Source organism: Ornithodoros turicata, chromosome 5 (assembly GCF_037126465.1).
Source record: "Ornithodoros turicata isolate Travis chromosome 5, ASM3712646v1, whole genome shotgun sequence".
NCBI classification, from domain to species: Eukaryota; Metazoa; Arthropoda; class Arachnida; order Ixodida; family Argasidae; genus Ornithodoros; species Ornithodoros turicata.
In genome coordinates this window covers 45,593,631-45,610,227 of record NC_088205.1, presented here as the reverse complement: position 1 = coordinate 45,610,227, position 16,597 = coordinate 45,593,631, and the positions used below count along the sequence as shown (strand labels likewise).

The following is a 16,597-nucleotide window of genomic DNA, read 5'->3' as shown; positions in this document are numbered from 1 at the left end:
GCACACTATCACGCCTTCTTTCACTGAATCTCACTACCATCCGTCCCGGCCTTTCAAACACGTTTTCCAACATCTTGGAAAAGTACTCGTCTCTCACCCGTCCTGTAAACACTGAGCTACCTGTCAGCCACGATATCAGCCACCACATCGAGACCAACGGACCGCTGACATTTGCACGACCCTGTCGATTGTCACCTGAAAAGCTGCAGATCGCCCGGCGCGAATTTGAGCACATGCTGCAGCTAGGCATCATCCGACCATCGTCGAGCCCCTGGGCTTCGCCGCTGCACATGGTGCCCAAGGATACTTCAGGTGATTGGAGGCCGTGCGGGGACTATCGTGCTCTTAACCGAGTTACGGTCCCAGACCGCTATCCCATACTGCACATACAAGACCTGACCGCATCACTCCGTGGAGCGACCATCTTTTCACGGATAGATCTGAAGCGGGCCTACCATCAGATACCCGTCCACCCCGATGACATACCGAGGACGGCAGTCACCACATCATTCGGACTGTTCGAATTCGTTCGTATGCCCTTCGGATTGCGAAACGCCGCGCAAACGTTTCAGCGCTTCATCGATCACGTCGTCCGCAGTATGGACTCCTGCCACGCGTACATTGACGACATTCTTGTTGCAAGTGCGTCACCTGAAGAGCATGAGGAACACCTAAATGCTTTGTTCGCAAAATTGGAACAATTCGGCATGGTCATTAACACAGCGAAGTGCGAATTCGGAGTGTCATCACTAGACTTTCTCGGACACAAAATCGACAGCAACGGAATTCGACCACTACCAACGAAGGTTCAGGCAATCACTGACTTCCCAGCTCCAACGACGAAATGTCGCCTGAGGGAGTTCGTGGGACTTGTCAATTACTATCGCTGATTCGTTCCCAACTGCGCCGAAACCATCGAGCCTCTCCACAAGCTTCTCACCAAAAAGCATAAAAACGACGAAATTGGACCGTTGGAGTGGGGCGATCGAGAGAACGCTGCCTTTGAGGATATCAAACGCCATCTCGCCGACGCAACTCTGCTAGCCTACCCACAGCCGAATGCGCCAACATCTCTTATGACGGATGCGTCAGACACCGCCATCGGCGCCGTCCTCCAACAACGCATCAACGACGAGTGGCAGCCCATCTCTTTCTTTTCTCGCAAGCTGAGTCCGACAGAACGCAACTACAGTACATTCGGACGAGAACTCCTTGCAGTATACTCTTCAATTCGCCATTTCAGTCACTTCCTCGAAGGACGCAAATTCACCGTATTCACAAATCATAAACCACTGACATTTGCTCTGAGATCGGTGAAGGCCCAGTCCGGATCCCACACATCTAGAGAACTCCGGGAGATGTCGTTCATACTTGAATTCACCTCCGACATCCAGTACGTGAAAGGCAAGAACAACGACGTCGCCGACTGTCTTTCTCGGATACACGCTGTAAACTCAACGCCACCGGCTCGCACCGACTACAACGCCATTTCTGAAGCTCAAAAAGATGACCAAGAACTCGTCCAAATTTCAAGTAGTCCAGGAACGCTGACTTTCCAGAGCATCACTCTTCCAGATTCCAACACTACCCTTGTGTGCGAAACATCGACTGGAAAAGCCCGACCATTCATCCCTCTAGCCTTTCGAAAGGACATCTTTCACGGCATCCACAGCCTTTCCCACCCTGGCATTAGAGCTTCCCAACGACTCATCACGTCAAGATTCTTCTGGCCATTAATGAACAGAGACGCGTGACGCGTGCCAGCGCTCTAAAATTCATCGTCACACGTCCAGCCCCATCTCAACCTTTCCGGCACCAGAAGCACGCTTCGCGCGAGTTCATTTAGATATTGTGGGTCCTCTTCCCCCATCCCAAGGCTACCGCTACATCCTCACCGCAGTAGACCGCTTCACCCGTTGGCCCGAGGCAACGCCCATGGAGGACATTACCGTCCCAACGGGGGCCCGCACTTTCGTTTCTACCTGGGTTGCTCGCTTCGCCGTACCATCAACAGTAACAACAGATAGAGACGCCCAATTCGAGTCATCCCTCTTCAAGGAACTTCTCAACATCATAGGATGCGACAGATTACGCACGACAGCCTACCATCCAGCTTCAAACGGCCCCGTCGAGCGTTTCCACAGGCAGCTAAAGTCATCTATCATGGCTCGTGGGGATGTTCGATGGACAGATGCCCTCCCTTTTGTCTTGCTCGGCATAAGAACAGCTCTCAAAGCTGACATCGGCTGCAGTGCTTCGGAGCTCGTTTACGGCACCCCGCTGCGTCTCCCTGGCGAGTTTATTACACCTCTCCCTGCAGCAAAGATTCCGGATCCCGCTAACTATGCCCACCAACTTCAACAGTTTATGGCCACACTACGCGCCGTCCAACCAAGAGCACTGGACAACGACGCATCGTTCGTGAGCCCGGAAATGGAATCTTGCTCGCATGTGTTTCTTCGCCACGATGCAGTCAGGAAGTCACTGCAGCCCCCCTACGACGGCCCATACCGCGTTCTCAAGCGCAGCCAGAAGCATTTTACTATACTTATCAACGGACGCAACAAAGTCGTCAGTGTTGACAGACTAAAGCCAGCAATAATTGGCAACGGGAGCAGCGACAGAACGGGAACCCTGCCTCAACAAAAGACACCCACACGTCTTGAAAACCCCTCCGGCAAGCCACCTGCAGCGCACAGGACACATGCAGAAGAGCCCTATATCACCCGCTCCGGCAGACGGGTGCGGTGGCCACAGCGACTTGTGCTCGGACACTGACGAGTATTTTTGTTTTGTTTTTTTCGCTCGTTTCCTCACTAGAGGGGGAGTACTGTAGCGACTCGCCAAGTACGGTCGCACTGCCAGATGTACAACGGTTTTCTTTATCTTTACTTTCTCTTTTCTCCTTCTCAGAAAACACTGCGCTCCCGTCCTCTCTTTCTTTCCTCTCGCTTCCCTTTTTCCCTTGCCGCGCTCTGCGGCTGAAAAGCTGTAAATACAGGCCAGTGGGCCTCCGACCATTGAAGTAAATAGATTGCTTTTAAACACACTCAACTGCTTCCATGTTCTCCGTGCCTTTACTTGTGGCTACCCGACACGGTGACCTACCGGTGGTGGAATTTCGAGATATCCGTACTTGGGCAAAGAAAAGCTTCTACTTAAAAGGGCCCAAATACATAGGAAGCATTGGGACAAGGATTGGGACACCAAAAAAATTCGAGATAACCGATATTTCGAGATAAACGAGTTCAAGTTAACGAGGGTTTACTGTATGTATGTGTGTCTAAACGTGAACATCTCACACATATAAATTCTACATGTATGTGTCCACTGCCTCATATACAGGGTGTCTCACCTAACATGCAAGAATGAATTGTCTGAACAATATGGGGTCAATGCTATGTGTCTCAGTGTAGATTTAGCCATTACTTCTCAGCGCTTTTATCAAATTTAATTTGCATGGAATTGGATTGTCCCAATATATCTCCGAAAGTTCTGTAGTCAACCTGACGTTTTCTGTTTGTTTGGTTTTATAGCAAAAATTGAAAGCCCACGTCGGATTTACCCCACTGCATTGTAAAATAGATTCCCCACTGCTTTGGTAACAGCTCAAAAAGATATGCGAGCAACGTCATTTCGAAGGCATTTCCACCATATACGCCATGTGCCATTCCACCGTTCTGTCACATCACTCATGTGTTCACTTTTATAAAGGTTGAAGCCCTTTACGCAGCTGTTTCTGCAAATAAGCTTGTCTTTAAATTTAACATGCACAATGTCAGTGGTCGCTACGGTCAGCATTGCAATGACACACACATGATCGTCTGTCACGATTCCTGGAAGAAATGCGCACCTCTCCCACTAGGGGATGCGCTCGTGGCGCCCCTGTAGGCGCATGGGGCATACACGCCACTCGTAGCCGCAATTGCTTTGCGGCAGTAACGTGGAATCAAACAAAATATTTACTGATACATTTTCTGTTGATAAAATTTGAGTGGATTCATACTGAGAGAGCCTGTGCTATGGGCACAAGAAAACAACACAAAGATTCCTTTGTGCTGTATCTTTTTTTGTGGTAGCACGCCTGACACACAATCAGAAGGGTGCGACTTTCTTCACTGACTTTTCCTCAATGACCCTCTTTCAGTGCTTTTTTCTTTTTGTTTCTTTTTTTCTTGTTCATTGACCAGCTTGCCAACCCATATGCCATCTTATCGATAAGAGTGGAGTGCACTTTTCTGAAATCACACTCCCAATTAGGTACTTACGAGAAAGTGTCCCTGCACTAAATCTCGTGTCTCCAGAATATTGGACTTTATGGCACCGCAATTCACCTCTCACATGCTATTCTCCCAAAACTTTATTTCCTGAAATGATGCGCAAGTATCATAAACTTCGTATCTAATTTTGGCAACTATGACATTGTGTGTGGCGACTAATCTGCCTACATTGCTCCTTGATGGGCGATTTCCGTCTTCTCACCATAGCTACTGGCAGGCTTCCAAAGCTTGGTGAAGAATGATGTATGTATGTATAAGAATGAGGAATGGTGAAGTGAGTGAGTGATGGGATGTTCGCATTGTTGCTAGGGGAAAGATACCAACTCTGTGGTATCACCTGCTCTTAAAGAATCCACATCTATGTAAATTATTATCTATAAAAATTATGGAAGCGTGTAAGATTTCCTGACAGCATAGGGGCTTTTGGGTAAAAGTGAAATAGTAAAATGAGAGAAAATCCTCAATGAAAGCCATTCTATTTTTAAAAAGATTATGAAGTGAGCACGTACGTCGAGATATCCATTGCCAAATTTTGCTATGCAGATTACCTAAAGCTGCGCACCTCAATAGCAGAAGACCTTCGCCATCGGAGGCTTATCTGGCCCGCAAAGAGGCTGATCTGGACAGCAGATCAGCACCTACTGCTATCATCTCCATCGCTCCAAAACACGAGGCCCTCTGACGTCCGTCGGTCCTGCACCATGCAGTTTTGGTTTTGGCTCAGCTGCATAGCAAAATTTGACGATGAATATTTCAATGTAGATGCTCATTTCTGGGTTCTTTAAAAATGAAATGGCTTTTGACGATGATTGTCTCCCATTCTGCTATCTCTGTTTTGCCTGAAAGCACCTAACTAAAGGGTTGATTAAGATGTTTAGGCAATTAGTCGACTACAGTAGTTACATATTTTCGTGAAACGAATGTCTACCTGGCTGTATAACCCACCTGCAAAAACAGTATCTATGCTGTTCTCATAGCTTTTTGAAGGAAGCCTGGTGCAGTTAAACAAAACATTTGTGTACTCAGTCTTTGAGCAAAGTTGGTCCGAAATGAAATGATCATAGTATTTCTAGTCCATGGTGGCACTTTATGGGAGCATGGACAGGCTAAACAACATATGTCACGAAGAGTAGAAATCAGTGTTACAAGCCCTTAGACAGATCTTTGCACAACATGTATAAAAGTAGCACGCTATCTTGAAGGTCGGAAAACTGCCTCCCTCAACTGTAACATCACGTAAGCCGCACAGTAGTGAGGTGCACGCTAACTTTGTCTTTTCTTTTTTTGTGTGGCACCGCCAGTCCTATATTGGGAGCCGAGCAGTTGCCTCTCGCGGTAGCAGATGATTCTCGCCATCCAATAAGGGTGCTCGGCTAATCTGAAGTCACACCACAGAAGAAACTGGGGAATATCACTGCTGCTCTGCATACTCTTGTAATCCAATTTTCACAATAGAACTTCCCATGCTTTCCAAAGGAAATATTTTGAATGCCAGTTCCTGAAGGGTAGTATGTTCATATCACACGGTACAAAAAATATATATAGATTTATGTTGCAGATGCCTTCCATGTTTATTTAATTCTCCATTATATATTTCCTTGATTCATGGCAGACCACATTGTAAGGAATTCCAACAAACTGTTCACATATGCGTTGATCGATCTTGGTGGAAAGCAGATCTATCAGGACGGAAGAAATTTAGTACTTCCTGTAATCTCTTTGAACTGAACTCGACTATTTGTCTGTCTGAATGTATGCAATGTATCTAATACCCTTCTTTGTTCTAAATAGAGACCTGATGCCTGTATTCCAGCAGCCTCGACTGTTTCGCAATGCAATAGACATCTTGGCTGAAAAAGTCAAACAGGCAGTCCCTGACATTGCAGCAGTTGTTGGCATTGAGGCAAGGGGCTTCATCCTTGGTTCACCGCTTGCACTGGCACTACATGTGGCATTTGTACCTGTGAGGAAGCCAGGCAAATTGCCAGGGAATGTTAAGGCATTGGAATATGACTTGGAATATGGCAAGGTATGTATTGTGCCTAGAAAAAATGACAACTAATTAGGCCGTCGGTTCCCAAGCACTGACATTGCTTTCTGTGCACTTCCGAAAAAACGCGCAAGTTCACTGTCTTCCTTCCCAGAACAAAAAGAAACTTTACTCACAAGTGTTTACAAAATGTACTGTACTCATCCAGACAAGCTTCCATCCCAGACAGCCACTTAAAGAGACAGTATAGTCTAGAATAAAATCTATACAAATGCTGTCACGGGCTTTCGTATGACGTTCTGAGTCACTGTGAAAAATATTTCAGTTCAATTTGGAGCTACTATTTTATAATTAAATTTTATATTGAGAGCTTTGACTGCCATAATGTCAATGTCACCAGGTTTCAGTTTGAGTTCTGTCAAGCAATGAAGCCACCGATTTTAGACAAAACTTGCCGTTTCTGTTCTGTTATATCTTGAAACAGTTGTCAATCATCTTTTCCTCAGTGTTGAAGCCTTGTGACGTCCGGCAGGATTTAGGTAGCTTATAATCACCATGAAGGCATGTCCTCCTGGTGTCTGTGCTTGACAGGTACCTGAAGGCAACCAACAATTTGCACGTCTCTAAACAACACTTTCACAACTTTTGTTTCAGCTATTACTGTCACAGCGGGAAACATATCTTGTAGTGAAGTGAGGCAAGTGCGGGCATGTGCTTTGTTTTTGACAAAAAGAAAAATGCTATGCTAACTTGACAAATTTAGGTTTCATTAATCAATTTATATTTCCTTACATTAGAATTAGTAACTTACTTGTAGCTCATGGCAAATGTAGTTGATCGCATATTTTTCCGTAGCATGCTTTTTTCATTAACATTTTTTGCCATGATTAGTGAAGCACCCTTAGGTAGTGTGCACTTGTTGCATGAGAAAGAATGTGTAGCATTATTGGCTGTTAGACTTCATACTTATTCATGCCCCAATGGCTGCCTCACCTGCAAAAAAGAGAGGTCTCTTCATCCCTCCCTTATCCTGTGTATTTGCCGCAGCATTACCTAAGCCTTCTAAATATGGCATTAATAGGCAGCATGGAACAACAGTCTCTGCATGCACGTACACAACAACAGAGCTGCGGTACCCGATGGCAAGGAAGGCTAAGAGAAAAAGGTGGGGAGATGAAAGGGGGACACCGCAAATACTGTTTTAGTTCAAGCTCTCAAAAGTTATCAGGCAAAGCCCGAACATGCAGAATCTGTTGAATGCAATAAGAGGTGTGGAGCGAATTGTGTTTCCTCCAAGATAAACAGGTATTGGGTAGCGTGGCCAATTATCCTGGCAGTGACTGTGGTGCAGGAAGCATCCCAATGAAGGCTACTGAGGGATGCTCTAATGTTTTCTGTGATGGGTAGTTCTATGAACAAGACCGAGAGACACGGACACAGAACACGGCACACGCAAGTTCCCAGACACAGCAATAAAATGTATTGACTCATCTCAACCTATATGCTAGAAACCTTCGAAGGGGGGCAAGAGGATTAAATTACGTATGACTAACTAAGTGGCCCCTAGTGGCGAACTCTAAGGATTCATGAAACAGCATTCAGTATATGTAGCATTCCCACGCAAGCATGGTTGGCAGTCTTGACAATCCTGTGAGCAATCAACCAGTTCAGAAGACCCAGCCATTCTTTCAACATTTGCTGCGTGTTTCCTAATCCCTTCATTTTGGGCGTCGGCACATTTGCTCAGTGTACACAATGTCACACTCAAGCGGAATAGAATAGACAATGTTCTGCTTGTAATAAACGAACGGCTTCCTATGCCTCACGCCACAATATTCAGATTTCACGCTGATGCAGGCCAGATGGCATTAGAAAACAACTTCGATGTTATAGAATTTTGCAACAGCAAGGATGTTGTGTGCAACTGCATGGGAATATAGAATCGTAACCATGTTACGAGTGTGTACACCATTGCATGGTCTACACTGTGCGTTTCCAAGCAATTTCATGGCCCTCTTTGCAAAGAGTTGGCTGTCATAACCGGCCAGCATGAGTCTCTCACATTGCCTCTGTGAACTACTCCCAGCGAAATGAAAACAACTTTTCTTCATTGCAGCATTCAAGAGGGATGAACAAACACCGAACTTGACAAGTTTAGAATGTGCACTTGAGTAGGGCAGGACCGGCTTGCAGTTTTCCTTTCCATATGACCAACAAAGACCCTGGTTAAAGTGAAATGTCAGGACCAGGAATCCCAACATCCTTTGAGAGGGTTGCCACAAAATTCCAATTCCAAGCATGGCGAGCTCTGGCGGACTGTGCAGAACGCGGTGGCGACTAACTAAACTTTGCGTCGAACTGTAAACCAGCGTTAACAATGCAGGACGATGCGGCTTCTGTTTTATTGTGAGAGGTTTGCTGGTTACTATGCTCTCTCCTTTGAGATATGCATTGGTTAAGCTAGAAGAATTCCCTGAGAATGCGACCATCAACCTTGTCCTAGAAAGTTATTTTAGCACAAAAACAAAAACACTAAATCCAATGAAAGAGTGCGTTTTGTGTTTTTCTTGTCGTCCCTGGTCTCGGGTTTTTTCGCCAGTGAACTAAATTTGTTGTCATCCTTCCTGTACCCCCTAGGACAAGTTAGAAGTACAAACGGATAGCTTTCCCAGCGGTGCGAAAGTTGTCATCATAGATGACCTTTTGGCTACAGGTGGTAAGTACACTTTTTCTCTACACTGCGCTATTCTGACATAGTTACAAAATGATGTTTGCTTGCAGGTACAATGAGAGCAACGTGTGATCTAATCAAGTCTCTGGGAGCTACCGTCGCACTATGTATGGTGGTAATGGAACTTGAAGGCTTGTCTGGTCGCCCTTCAGATCCTTTCTATTCAATGATCAAGTTCCCAGCTTTCAATCCATAATGGACCAGCATGCTCCTGGGCACATAATTAGCATTATACGCCTATCTTAAGGTGGCTGTGTTTATATCTCAATTGTGGACACAAGTTATAACTAGAAATGAGTGCGGGTATGAAAATTTGTACCCGCACCCGCATCCGCAGCAATGTCATTGGTGCAACCCGCATCCGCACATCCCGACGGGTACCAGCATACCCGCAGCTCAATGCGACGCATGTTTCAGTTACGCCGCATGATCGTTACAGCACAAAATGATTTATTGATGATGGGTACACTGTCCGTTAGCCACTTTTCTAACAGTCAGACGCTGTGGTGACTGGTTGCCCGCTTACTAACGCGAAGCGATTCGTCGTGTCGAAAGATAGCCAAATTTAGCCCTATGTGGCAAACATAGCCAAAGAGTCACAATAACAACTTGATGTTGAGATGATGAATGGGGAGTTTCAGCGCCATGGGCGATACCCTACCCCATTTTTATTGCCCACACTACCAACCTTTGTGGTCTCATAATCAGTTGGACTCTCATCAGTTGGACTCATAATCAGTTGGACTCTCGCCCTCCCTCTCTCGAAGGGTAAGCATAAAACGTGGTGCCAGTAAATGACAAAGCTGTCATCATCTCGTACACCACGGAAAGACTGGATATGGAACGTCTTGGAAAATATTTTGGGCACAATGTTCGCGATAAATCCGGTCGTACACCAAAAGCCGACAGGCTGGTTTTGTGCCTGTGGGTATTGCGGGTATACCCGCGTAATCCGCGGAGGCAGTGCGGGTCTACTCGCGCCTTACCCGCAACCCGCCATGACACGTAAATGTGTACCCGCAAAGAGCAAACTTGCGCGGGTATCCGCGGGTATACCCGCACCGCACTCATCTTTAGTTATAACTATAGCACATATCATTTAGGATGTGGTACATAACAGCAGCTGCATGTGTCTTGGCTCGTTTTAATGAATGATTTTGTCAACTTCGAAAAATCGAGGTTAGAAAACTTAAGAGGTCAGGAAGTGGTGTGAAAAGAACATAGGTTTGAGGGAAAAAAAAAGTGTTTGTTTTACCTTTGCACATGGATGAATATTGGACGAGGTGAGCAAATATCGATCTGCAAAAACTATTCACATTAAATAATTCTATATCAGTCATATGAGTTTAGCGACACAATAAAATCTGTCGTGAAAGTTTTGAATGGCACAGTCGGGGGACTACACCGATTGGATACCCTTATACAGTATATAGGGGGATATGTTTATTTAACAAGAAAATGAGAAAAAGGAAAGATTCGACAGGTAAAAAGCCGGCTTGCTACTGAAAAAAAAGTCACCACGACAACGTGAAAATAGCTGTGTAGGAGACACAAGTCAACTGAACTGAACAACTCGACCTATCGTCTGCATGTAAGCCAGTCTATATAGATTTAAAATAGAAATCAACAGAGTAAATATAAGATGCTCGGCTTGGGTAGTTCAGACTGCAAATGTCGACTGACATTTGCCATGTAAGGCGTGTCAGTCAACTTTTCAACCACTTCCCATACGTCACTGCTGAAGGTCACCGGTAATTTCATGCGGAAGTGACGTCAGTGTTCATGTGACTCCTCCCTTCCGTGTCGAGCGCCTCATAGGTCCCGATAGGTGTATACAAGGTGCTTGGTGTGATAGCTACATGTTTAAAATTGGTTTCCCAGTCGCTTCTGAAGCAGTATGGGTGCCTGTTGTGAAGGGCTGACTATTGCCTTCAGGGCTACACTGCCAGGTATTGGCGCAGTGACGGTAATACTGCGTGCTTTTCCTACATTGTATGTATGGAAGAATATGAAATTACGACATTTTGATTTTGACACCTTTACTTTTAGCGGCACCTGAAAATCAGGGGAGGGTAACAGTAATGGTAACGGAAACAGAAACGGTATACTGTATAAGTGGTTAAATTCGCGGGCTCAATAATTCGCGAATTTGTGAGAAGCCAGGATCAGGCAATTATTCGCGGAACCTTAAATTCGCGGTACCGCCGCGTCGACCGGGGCCCTCCACCTTGAACTTCCTGGAAGAGGCTAATAAAAGGTATCACAACTGGGCAACTCGTTCAGTTTGTCTTCCTTTTGAGCAGTTCTGACTGAAAGGGCTGCGATTAGGGGGTCCTACTCGGCTTGTATCTATGCCATTGCCGAACTGCCCTGTCTCCCGTCATTCTTGTCATCGCATCGAGCAGGTGCGATTGGCGCTCGATAGTGATGCGACAATTACAAATACAATTACTCATCGCGTGGCAGAGTGCATACACGCTTGCTGGATGATCCAGGCGTACAAGGAACTGGAATCACGGGGCGCCTACATCTCCGCGGGATTCGTACATGAAGGCGGGACTACTGTCTCCAGTTGACAAGACGCTAGATCCTACCAAAGTGCAAAGTTGGGGTAGTTGGTGTGACATTACTAGTTTAGGCTGCCAAGGGGGACGTCGGACAAAGTAGGAGACACGACAACAGAAACAGCTTACTCTCAACTGACGAAATTTAATGCAAGGAACAAAAACATCAGAACTACAAGATATGATGACGTCAACAGCAATGACAGCAGGGTTAGCACACTCAAACGGCGATATCACGATCTGTGCGACTGTCATTTAGATAACCACATTCCGCAGAAGACAAGGCTATTGAAGGGGAGCTAACACAATCGGGACCATGCTGAAAAATGTTGAAGGCCTCGTGTATCTCCCTCACTGTCTGATTGGGATGCTTGGCAAGCGTGCACGTGCGGTCAAATGACGGTGTACAACCGCAATCCCTTACATGTAGTGCAAGGTGACCACTGGGCGTGTTTTTTTAGTGCAGCTGCATGTTCAAGTAACCTAACATTAAGACACCTTCCAGTCTGCCCTATATAGTACTTGCCGCAGGCCAAAGGGATTTTATAAACCAAAGATGTGTCACATTTTACGAAAGGCCTCTTATGCTGGACTTCACAACCCCGGCGTGGCTTGGGGTTATTGACTCTGGAGCACAGCTGTTGTAGCTTCACCGGAGCGGACAGGACCACTGGGACACCATGTCTTTCGGCTACTTTCTTGATGTTGTGCGAAATTTTATGTACATAAGGAATGCAGACTGGTCTTCCTTCGGGCCTCCTCCTCTCTGTGGTCGAGGCCTGCCGCATCTCGGTGATGAGGGTCTCTGACACAGATTGGGTGAGGGTGTCCGGGTATCCACCAGCTGCCAACTTCCCCAGCTGTGCTTGGAAGCTGTGCTGCATCTCATGTTCACAAGACTTGTTGAGCGCAGAGCGCAACATGGTTCGAACAATGCCCCTCTTGACAATTTTGGTATGGCAAGAACTAAAAGGGAGTACGGCCTTCCTGGACCTCGGGTGGTAGGACCAGCATTTGTGAAACGCAGAATCAACCATTCTAATGTCCAAAAACTGAGTGCAACCTTTCACAGGCAGTTCGAAGGTAAAATCGAGGCCACCGGCGTTGGCTTTGAATAGATCTAAAATATAGTGTGTATCCATCCTCGAGGAATCCGAATCTGTGAAAAAAATTAGGTAATCGTCCACGTAGCGAAAAATCCTAAAGATGCACCTATCCTTCAATGTTTCGTAGACCTGATTGTCCACAGCGGCCAGGAATATCTCGCATAAAACCGGTGAAACACACGAGCCGATGGGAGTTCCTTTCTTCTGAATGTAGAACTGTCCAGAGTTTTGAACTACGGTCGAAGACAGATAAACCGTGAGTAGCTCCATGAACGTCGAAATGGAGACTCCCGCATTATTCTGGAACCGTACTCCTCCCGAGCGCTCGATGATATCCTCCACTGACTGTAGGAGTTGGACATCTGGAATTGAGTAAAACAGGTCGACAACATCAACTGAAAAAACGGTCATGTTTTTCCTTGACTCTCCCTTGAGGTAATCCACAACAGGTCCGGAGTTGGGTATAACAAAAGGGTCCGGAACATCGAGTTCAGAAAGATGACGCTACAGAAACAACGACACACATTTTTGCCAGGTCCCATTCTCCGAAACAATAGCTCTGAAGGGGACACCGTCTTTGTGAGTTTTTGCCGTGTAGAAGACTTTAAAGAACTTCTCTTTGCGGCTTCTCACATTCTTTGCTAGCTGCAGAAGATCAGCACTTCCACAAATGTCCAACACCTTGGTCCGTGCCTTCCTTTCATCGTCCGCCGAAGCCTTCCGGAAATTCTTGTCCAGTGCCTCTTCGCTCTTGTGGACGTAAAGTTGCCGAGGAACTACAACAAATCCACCCTCCTTGTCCGCCGTAACGAGATTGACATCCGCAGACTCGGAGTACTGCACAACTTGTTTCATTTGTCGTAACCGTGACCTAGGTAGAGCCGCGCTTTTAACTGCTCCAACCGCTTGGCCAATACAGGAAGCCTGAGCATCTTCCGGCAGGGGCCTGGCTACATTCCTAATGTACCCCAGGACTTCAGCCTTACTGGTTGCCGGCTGTAGACTGAACTTGGGCCCAAGGCCGAGGACCTTCGTCACACTTTCGGGCACAGAATGGCTCCCCAACACAATAACACCTTGAGGGGTCGGGTCCACAGTTTTGGCCTTCTTGAGTGAACCGAGCAGCGTCGACAAGCTCAACCTCCACAAGTGCTCAGCGAAGGTGTTCCCCATGCCGCTGTAGTATTTAAAGCGGTTCGTAACACTTGCACATGGCGCAGATTGCATGTAACACAACGACCGCAACACATCCTTGAAGAACTTGACATGGCGCCAGGCCTCGCCTCTCAGAATCTTGCAAATTCTTCGTGTGTGGGAAGGGGTGGGATCCATCACCCCACATAGTGTCCGGATGTCCTCTGGCACAAAAACGCGGTCCAAGGCGAAAGCGTATGTTCGGGCACGACAAAGTGCACGAGCGCCAAGAAACAAACATGATGCTATACGACGTTCCAAAGAATAGGAAGGGTCAAATAAGGAGACCCCCATTATTTGACATCCGCAGACTCGGAGTACTGCACAACTTGTTTCATTTGTCGTAACCGTGACCTAGGTAGAGCCCCTTCTTATTTGACCCTTCCTATTCTTTGGAACGTCGTATAGCATCATGTTTGTTTCTTGGCGCTCGTGCACTTTGTCGTGCCCGAACATACGCTTTCGCCTTGGACCGCGTTTTTGTGCCAGAGGACATCCGGACACTATGTGGGGTGATGGATCCCACCCCTTCCCACACACGAAGAATTTGCAAGATTCTGAGAGGCGAGGCCTGGCGCCATGTCAAGTTCTTCAAGGATGTGTTGCGGTCGTTGTGTTACATGCAATCTGCGCCATGTGCAAGTGTTACGAACCGCTTTAAATACTACAGCGGCATGGGGAACACCTTCGCTGAGCACTTGTGGAGGTTGAGCTTGTCGACGCTGCTCGGTTCACTCAAGAAGGCCAAAACTGTGGACCCGACCCCTCAAGGTGTTATTGTGTTGGGGAGCCATTCTGTGCCCGAATGTGTGACGAAGGTCCTCGGCCTTGGGCCCAAGTTCAGTCTACAGCCGGCAACCAGTAAGGCTGAAGTCCTGGGGTACATTAGGAATGTAGCCAGGCCCCTGCCGGAAGATGCTCAGGCTTCCTGTATTGGCCAAGCGGTAGGAGCAGTTAAAAGCACGGCTCTACCTAGGTCACGGTTACGACAAATGAAACAAGTTGTGCAGTACTCCGAGTCTGCGGATGTCAATCTCGTTACGGCGGACAAGGAGGGTGGATTTGTTGTAGTTCCTCGGCAACTTTACGTCCACAAGAGCGAAGAGGCACTGGACAAGAATTTCCGGAAGGCTTCGGCGGACGATGAAAGGAAGGCACGAACCAAGGTGTTGGACATTTGTGGAAGTGCTGATCTTCTGCAGCTAGCAAAGAATGTGAGAAGCCGCAAAGAGAAGTTCCTTAAAGTCTTCTACACGGCAAAAACTCACAAAGACGGTGTCCCCTTCAGAGCTATTGTTTCGGAGAATGGGACCTGGCAAAAATGTGTGTCGTTGTTTCTGCAGCGTCATCTTTCTGAACTCGATGTTCCGGACCCTTTTGTTATACCCAACTCCGGACCTGTTGTGGATTACCTCAAGGGAGAGTCAAGGAAAAACATGACCGTTTTTTCAGTTGATGTTGTCGACCTGTTTTACTCAATTCCACATGTCCAACTCCTACAGTCAGTGGAGGATATCATCGAGCGCTCGGGAGGAGTACGGTTCCAGAATAATGCGGGAGTCTCCATTTCGACGTTCATGGAGCTACTCACGGTTTATCTGTCTTCGACCGTAGTTCAAAACTCTGGACAGTTCTACATTCAGAAGAAAGGAACTCCCATCGGCTCGTGTGTTTCACCGGTTTTACGCGGGATATTCCTGGCCGCTGTGGACAATCAGGTCTACGAAACATTGAAGGATAGGTGCATCTTTAGGATTTTTCGCTACGTGGACGATTACTTAATTTTTTTCACAGATTCGGATTCCTCGAGGATGGATACACACTATATTTTAGATCTATTCAAAGCCAACGCCGGTGGCCTCGATTTTACCTTCGAACTGCCTGTGAAAGGTTGCATTCAGTTTTTGGACATTAGAATGGTTGATTCTGTGTTTCACAAATGCTGGTCCTACCACCCGAGGTCCAGGAAGGCCGTACTCCCTTTTAGTTCTTGCCATACCAAAATTGTCAAGAGGGGCATTGTTCGAACCATGTTGCGCTCTGCGCTCAACAAGTCTTGTGAACATGAGATGCAGCACAGCTTCCAAGCACAGCTGGGGAAGTTGGCAGCTGGTGGATACCCGGACACCCTCACCCAATCTGTGTCAGAGACCCTCATCACCGAGATGCGGCAGGCCTCGACCACAGAGAGGAGGAGGCCCGAAGGAAGACCAGTCTGCATTCCTTATGTACATAAAATTTCGCACAACATCAAGAAAGTAGCCGAAAGACATGGTGTCCCAGTGGTCCTGTCCGCTCCGGTGAAGCTACAACAGCTGTGCTCCAGAGTCAATAACCCCAAGCCACGTCGGGGTTGTGAAGTCCAGCATAAGAGGCCTTTCGTAAAATGTGACACATCTTTGGTTTATAAAATCCCTTTGACCTGCGGCAAGTACTATATAGGGCAGACTGGAAGGTGTCTTAGTGTTAGGTTACTTGAACATGCAGCTGCACTAAAAAACACGCCCAGTGGTCACCTTGCACTACATGTAAGGGATTGCGGTTGTACACCGTCATTTGACCGCACGTGCACGCTTGCCAAGCATCCCAATCAGACAGTGAGGGAGATACACGAGGCCTTCAACATTTTTCAGCATGGTCCCGATTGTGTTAGCTCCCCTTCAATAGCCTTGTCTTCTGCGGAATGTAGTTATCTAAATGACAGTCGCACAGATCGTGATATCGCCGTTTGA

General features: G+C 46.9%; 2 protein-coding genes across 2 annotated transcripts in view; both read left to right on the top strand.

Annotated features, from left to right (window-relative positions):
* Window positions 1-11,271, top strand: part of LOC135394425 (adenine phosphoribosyltransferase-like) — a 26,845-nt gene extending 15,574 nt beyond the window's left edge. Inside the window, exons 3-5 of the mRNA XM_064625161.1 lie at window positions 6,072-6,309; window positions 8,908-8,986; window positions 9,052-11,271. Of these exons, the coding sequence (XP_064481231.1) occupies window positions 6,072-6,309; window positions 8,908-8,986; window positions 9,052-9,197 (463 nt within the window). The 3' untranslated portion in view covers window positions 9,198-11,271. The remainder of the gene's footprint in view (window positions 1-6,071; window positions 6,310-8,907; window positions 8,987-9,051) is intronic.
* LOC135395805 (uncharacterized) lies at window positions 9,243-16,597 on the top strand (the record flags this gene model as incomplete). The annotated part of the gene is made up of 3 exons (XM_064626895.1): window positions 9,243-9,273; window positions 13,744-13,783; window positions 14,536-16,597. Coding segments are annotated over 3 exons (2,133 nt in total), but the record flags the coding sequence as incomplete, so codon positions are not given.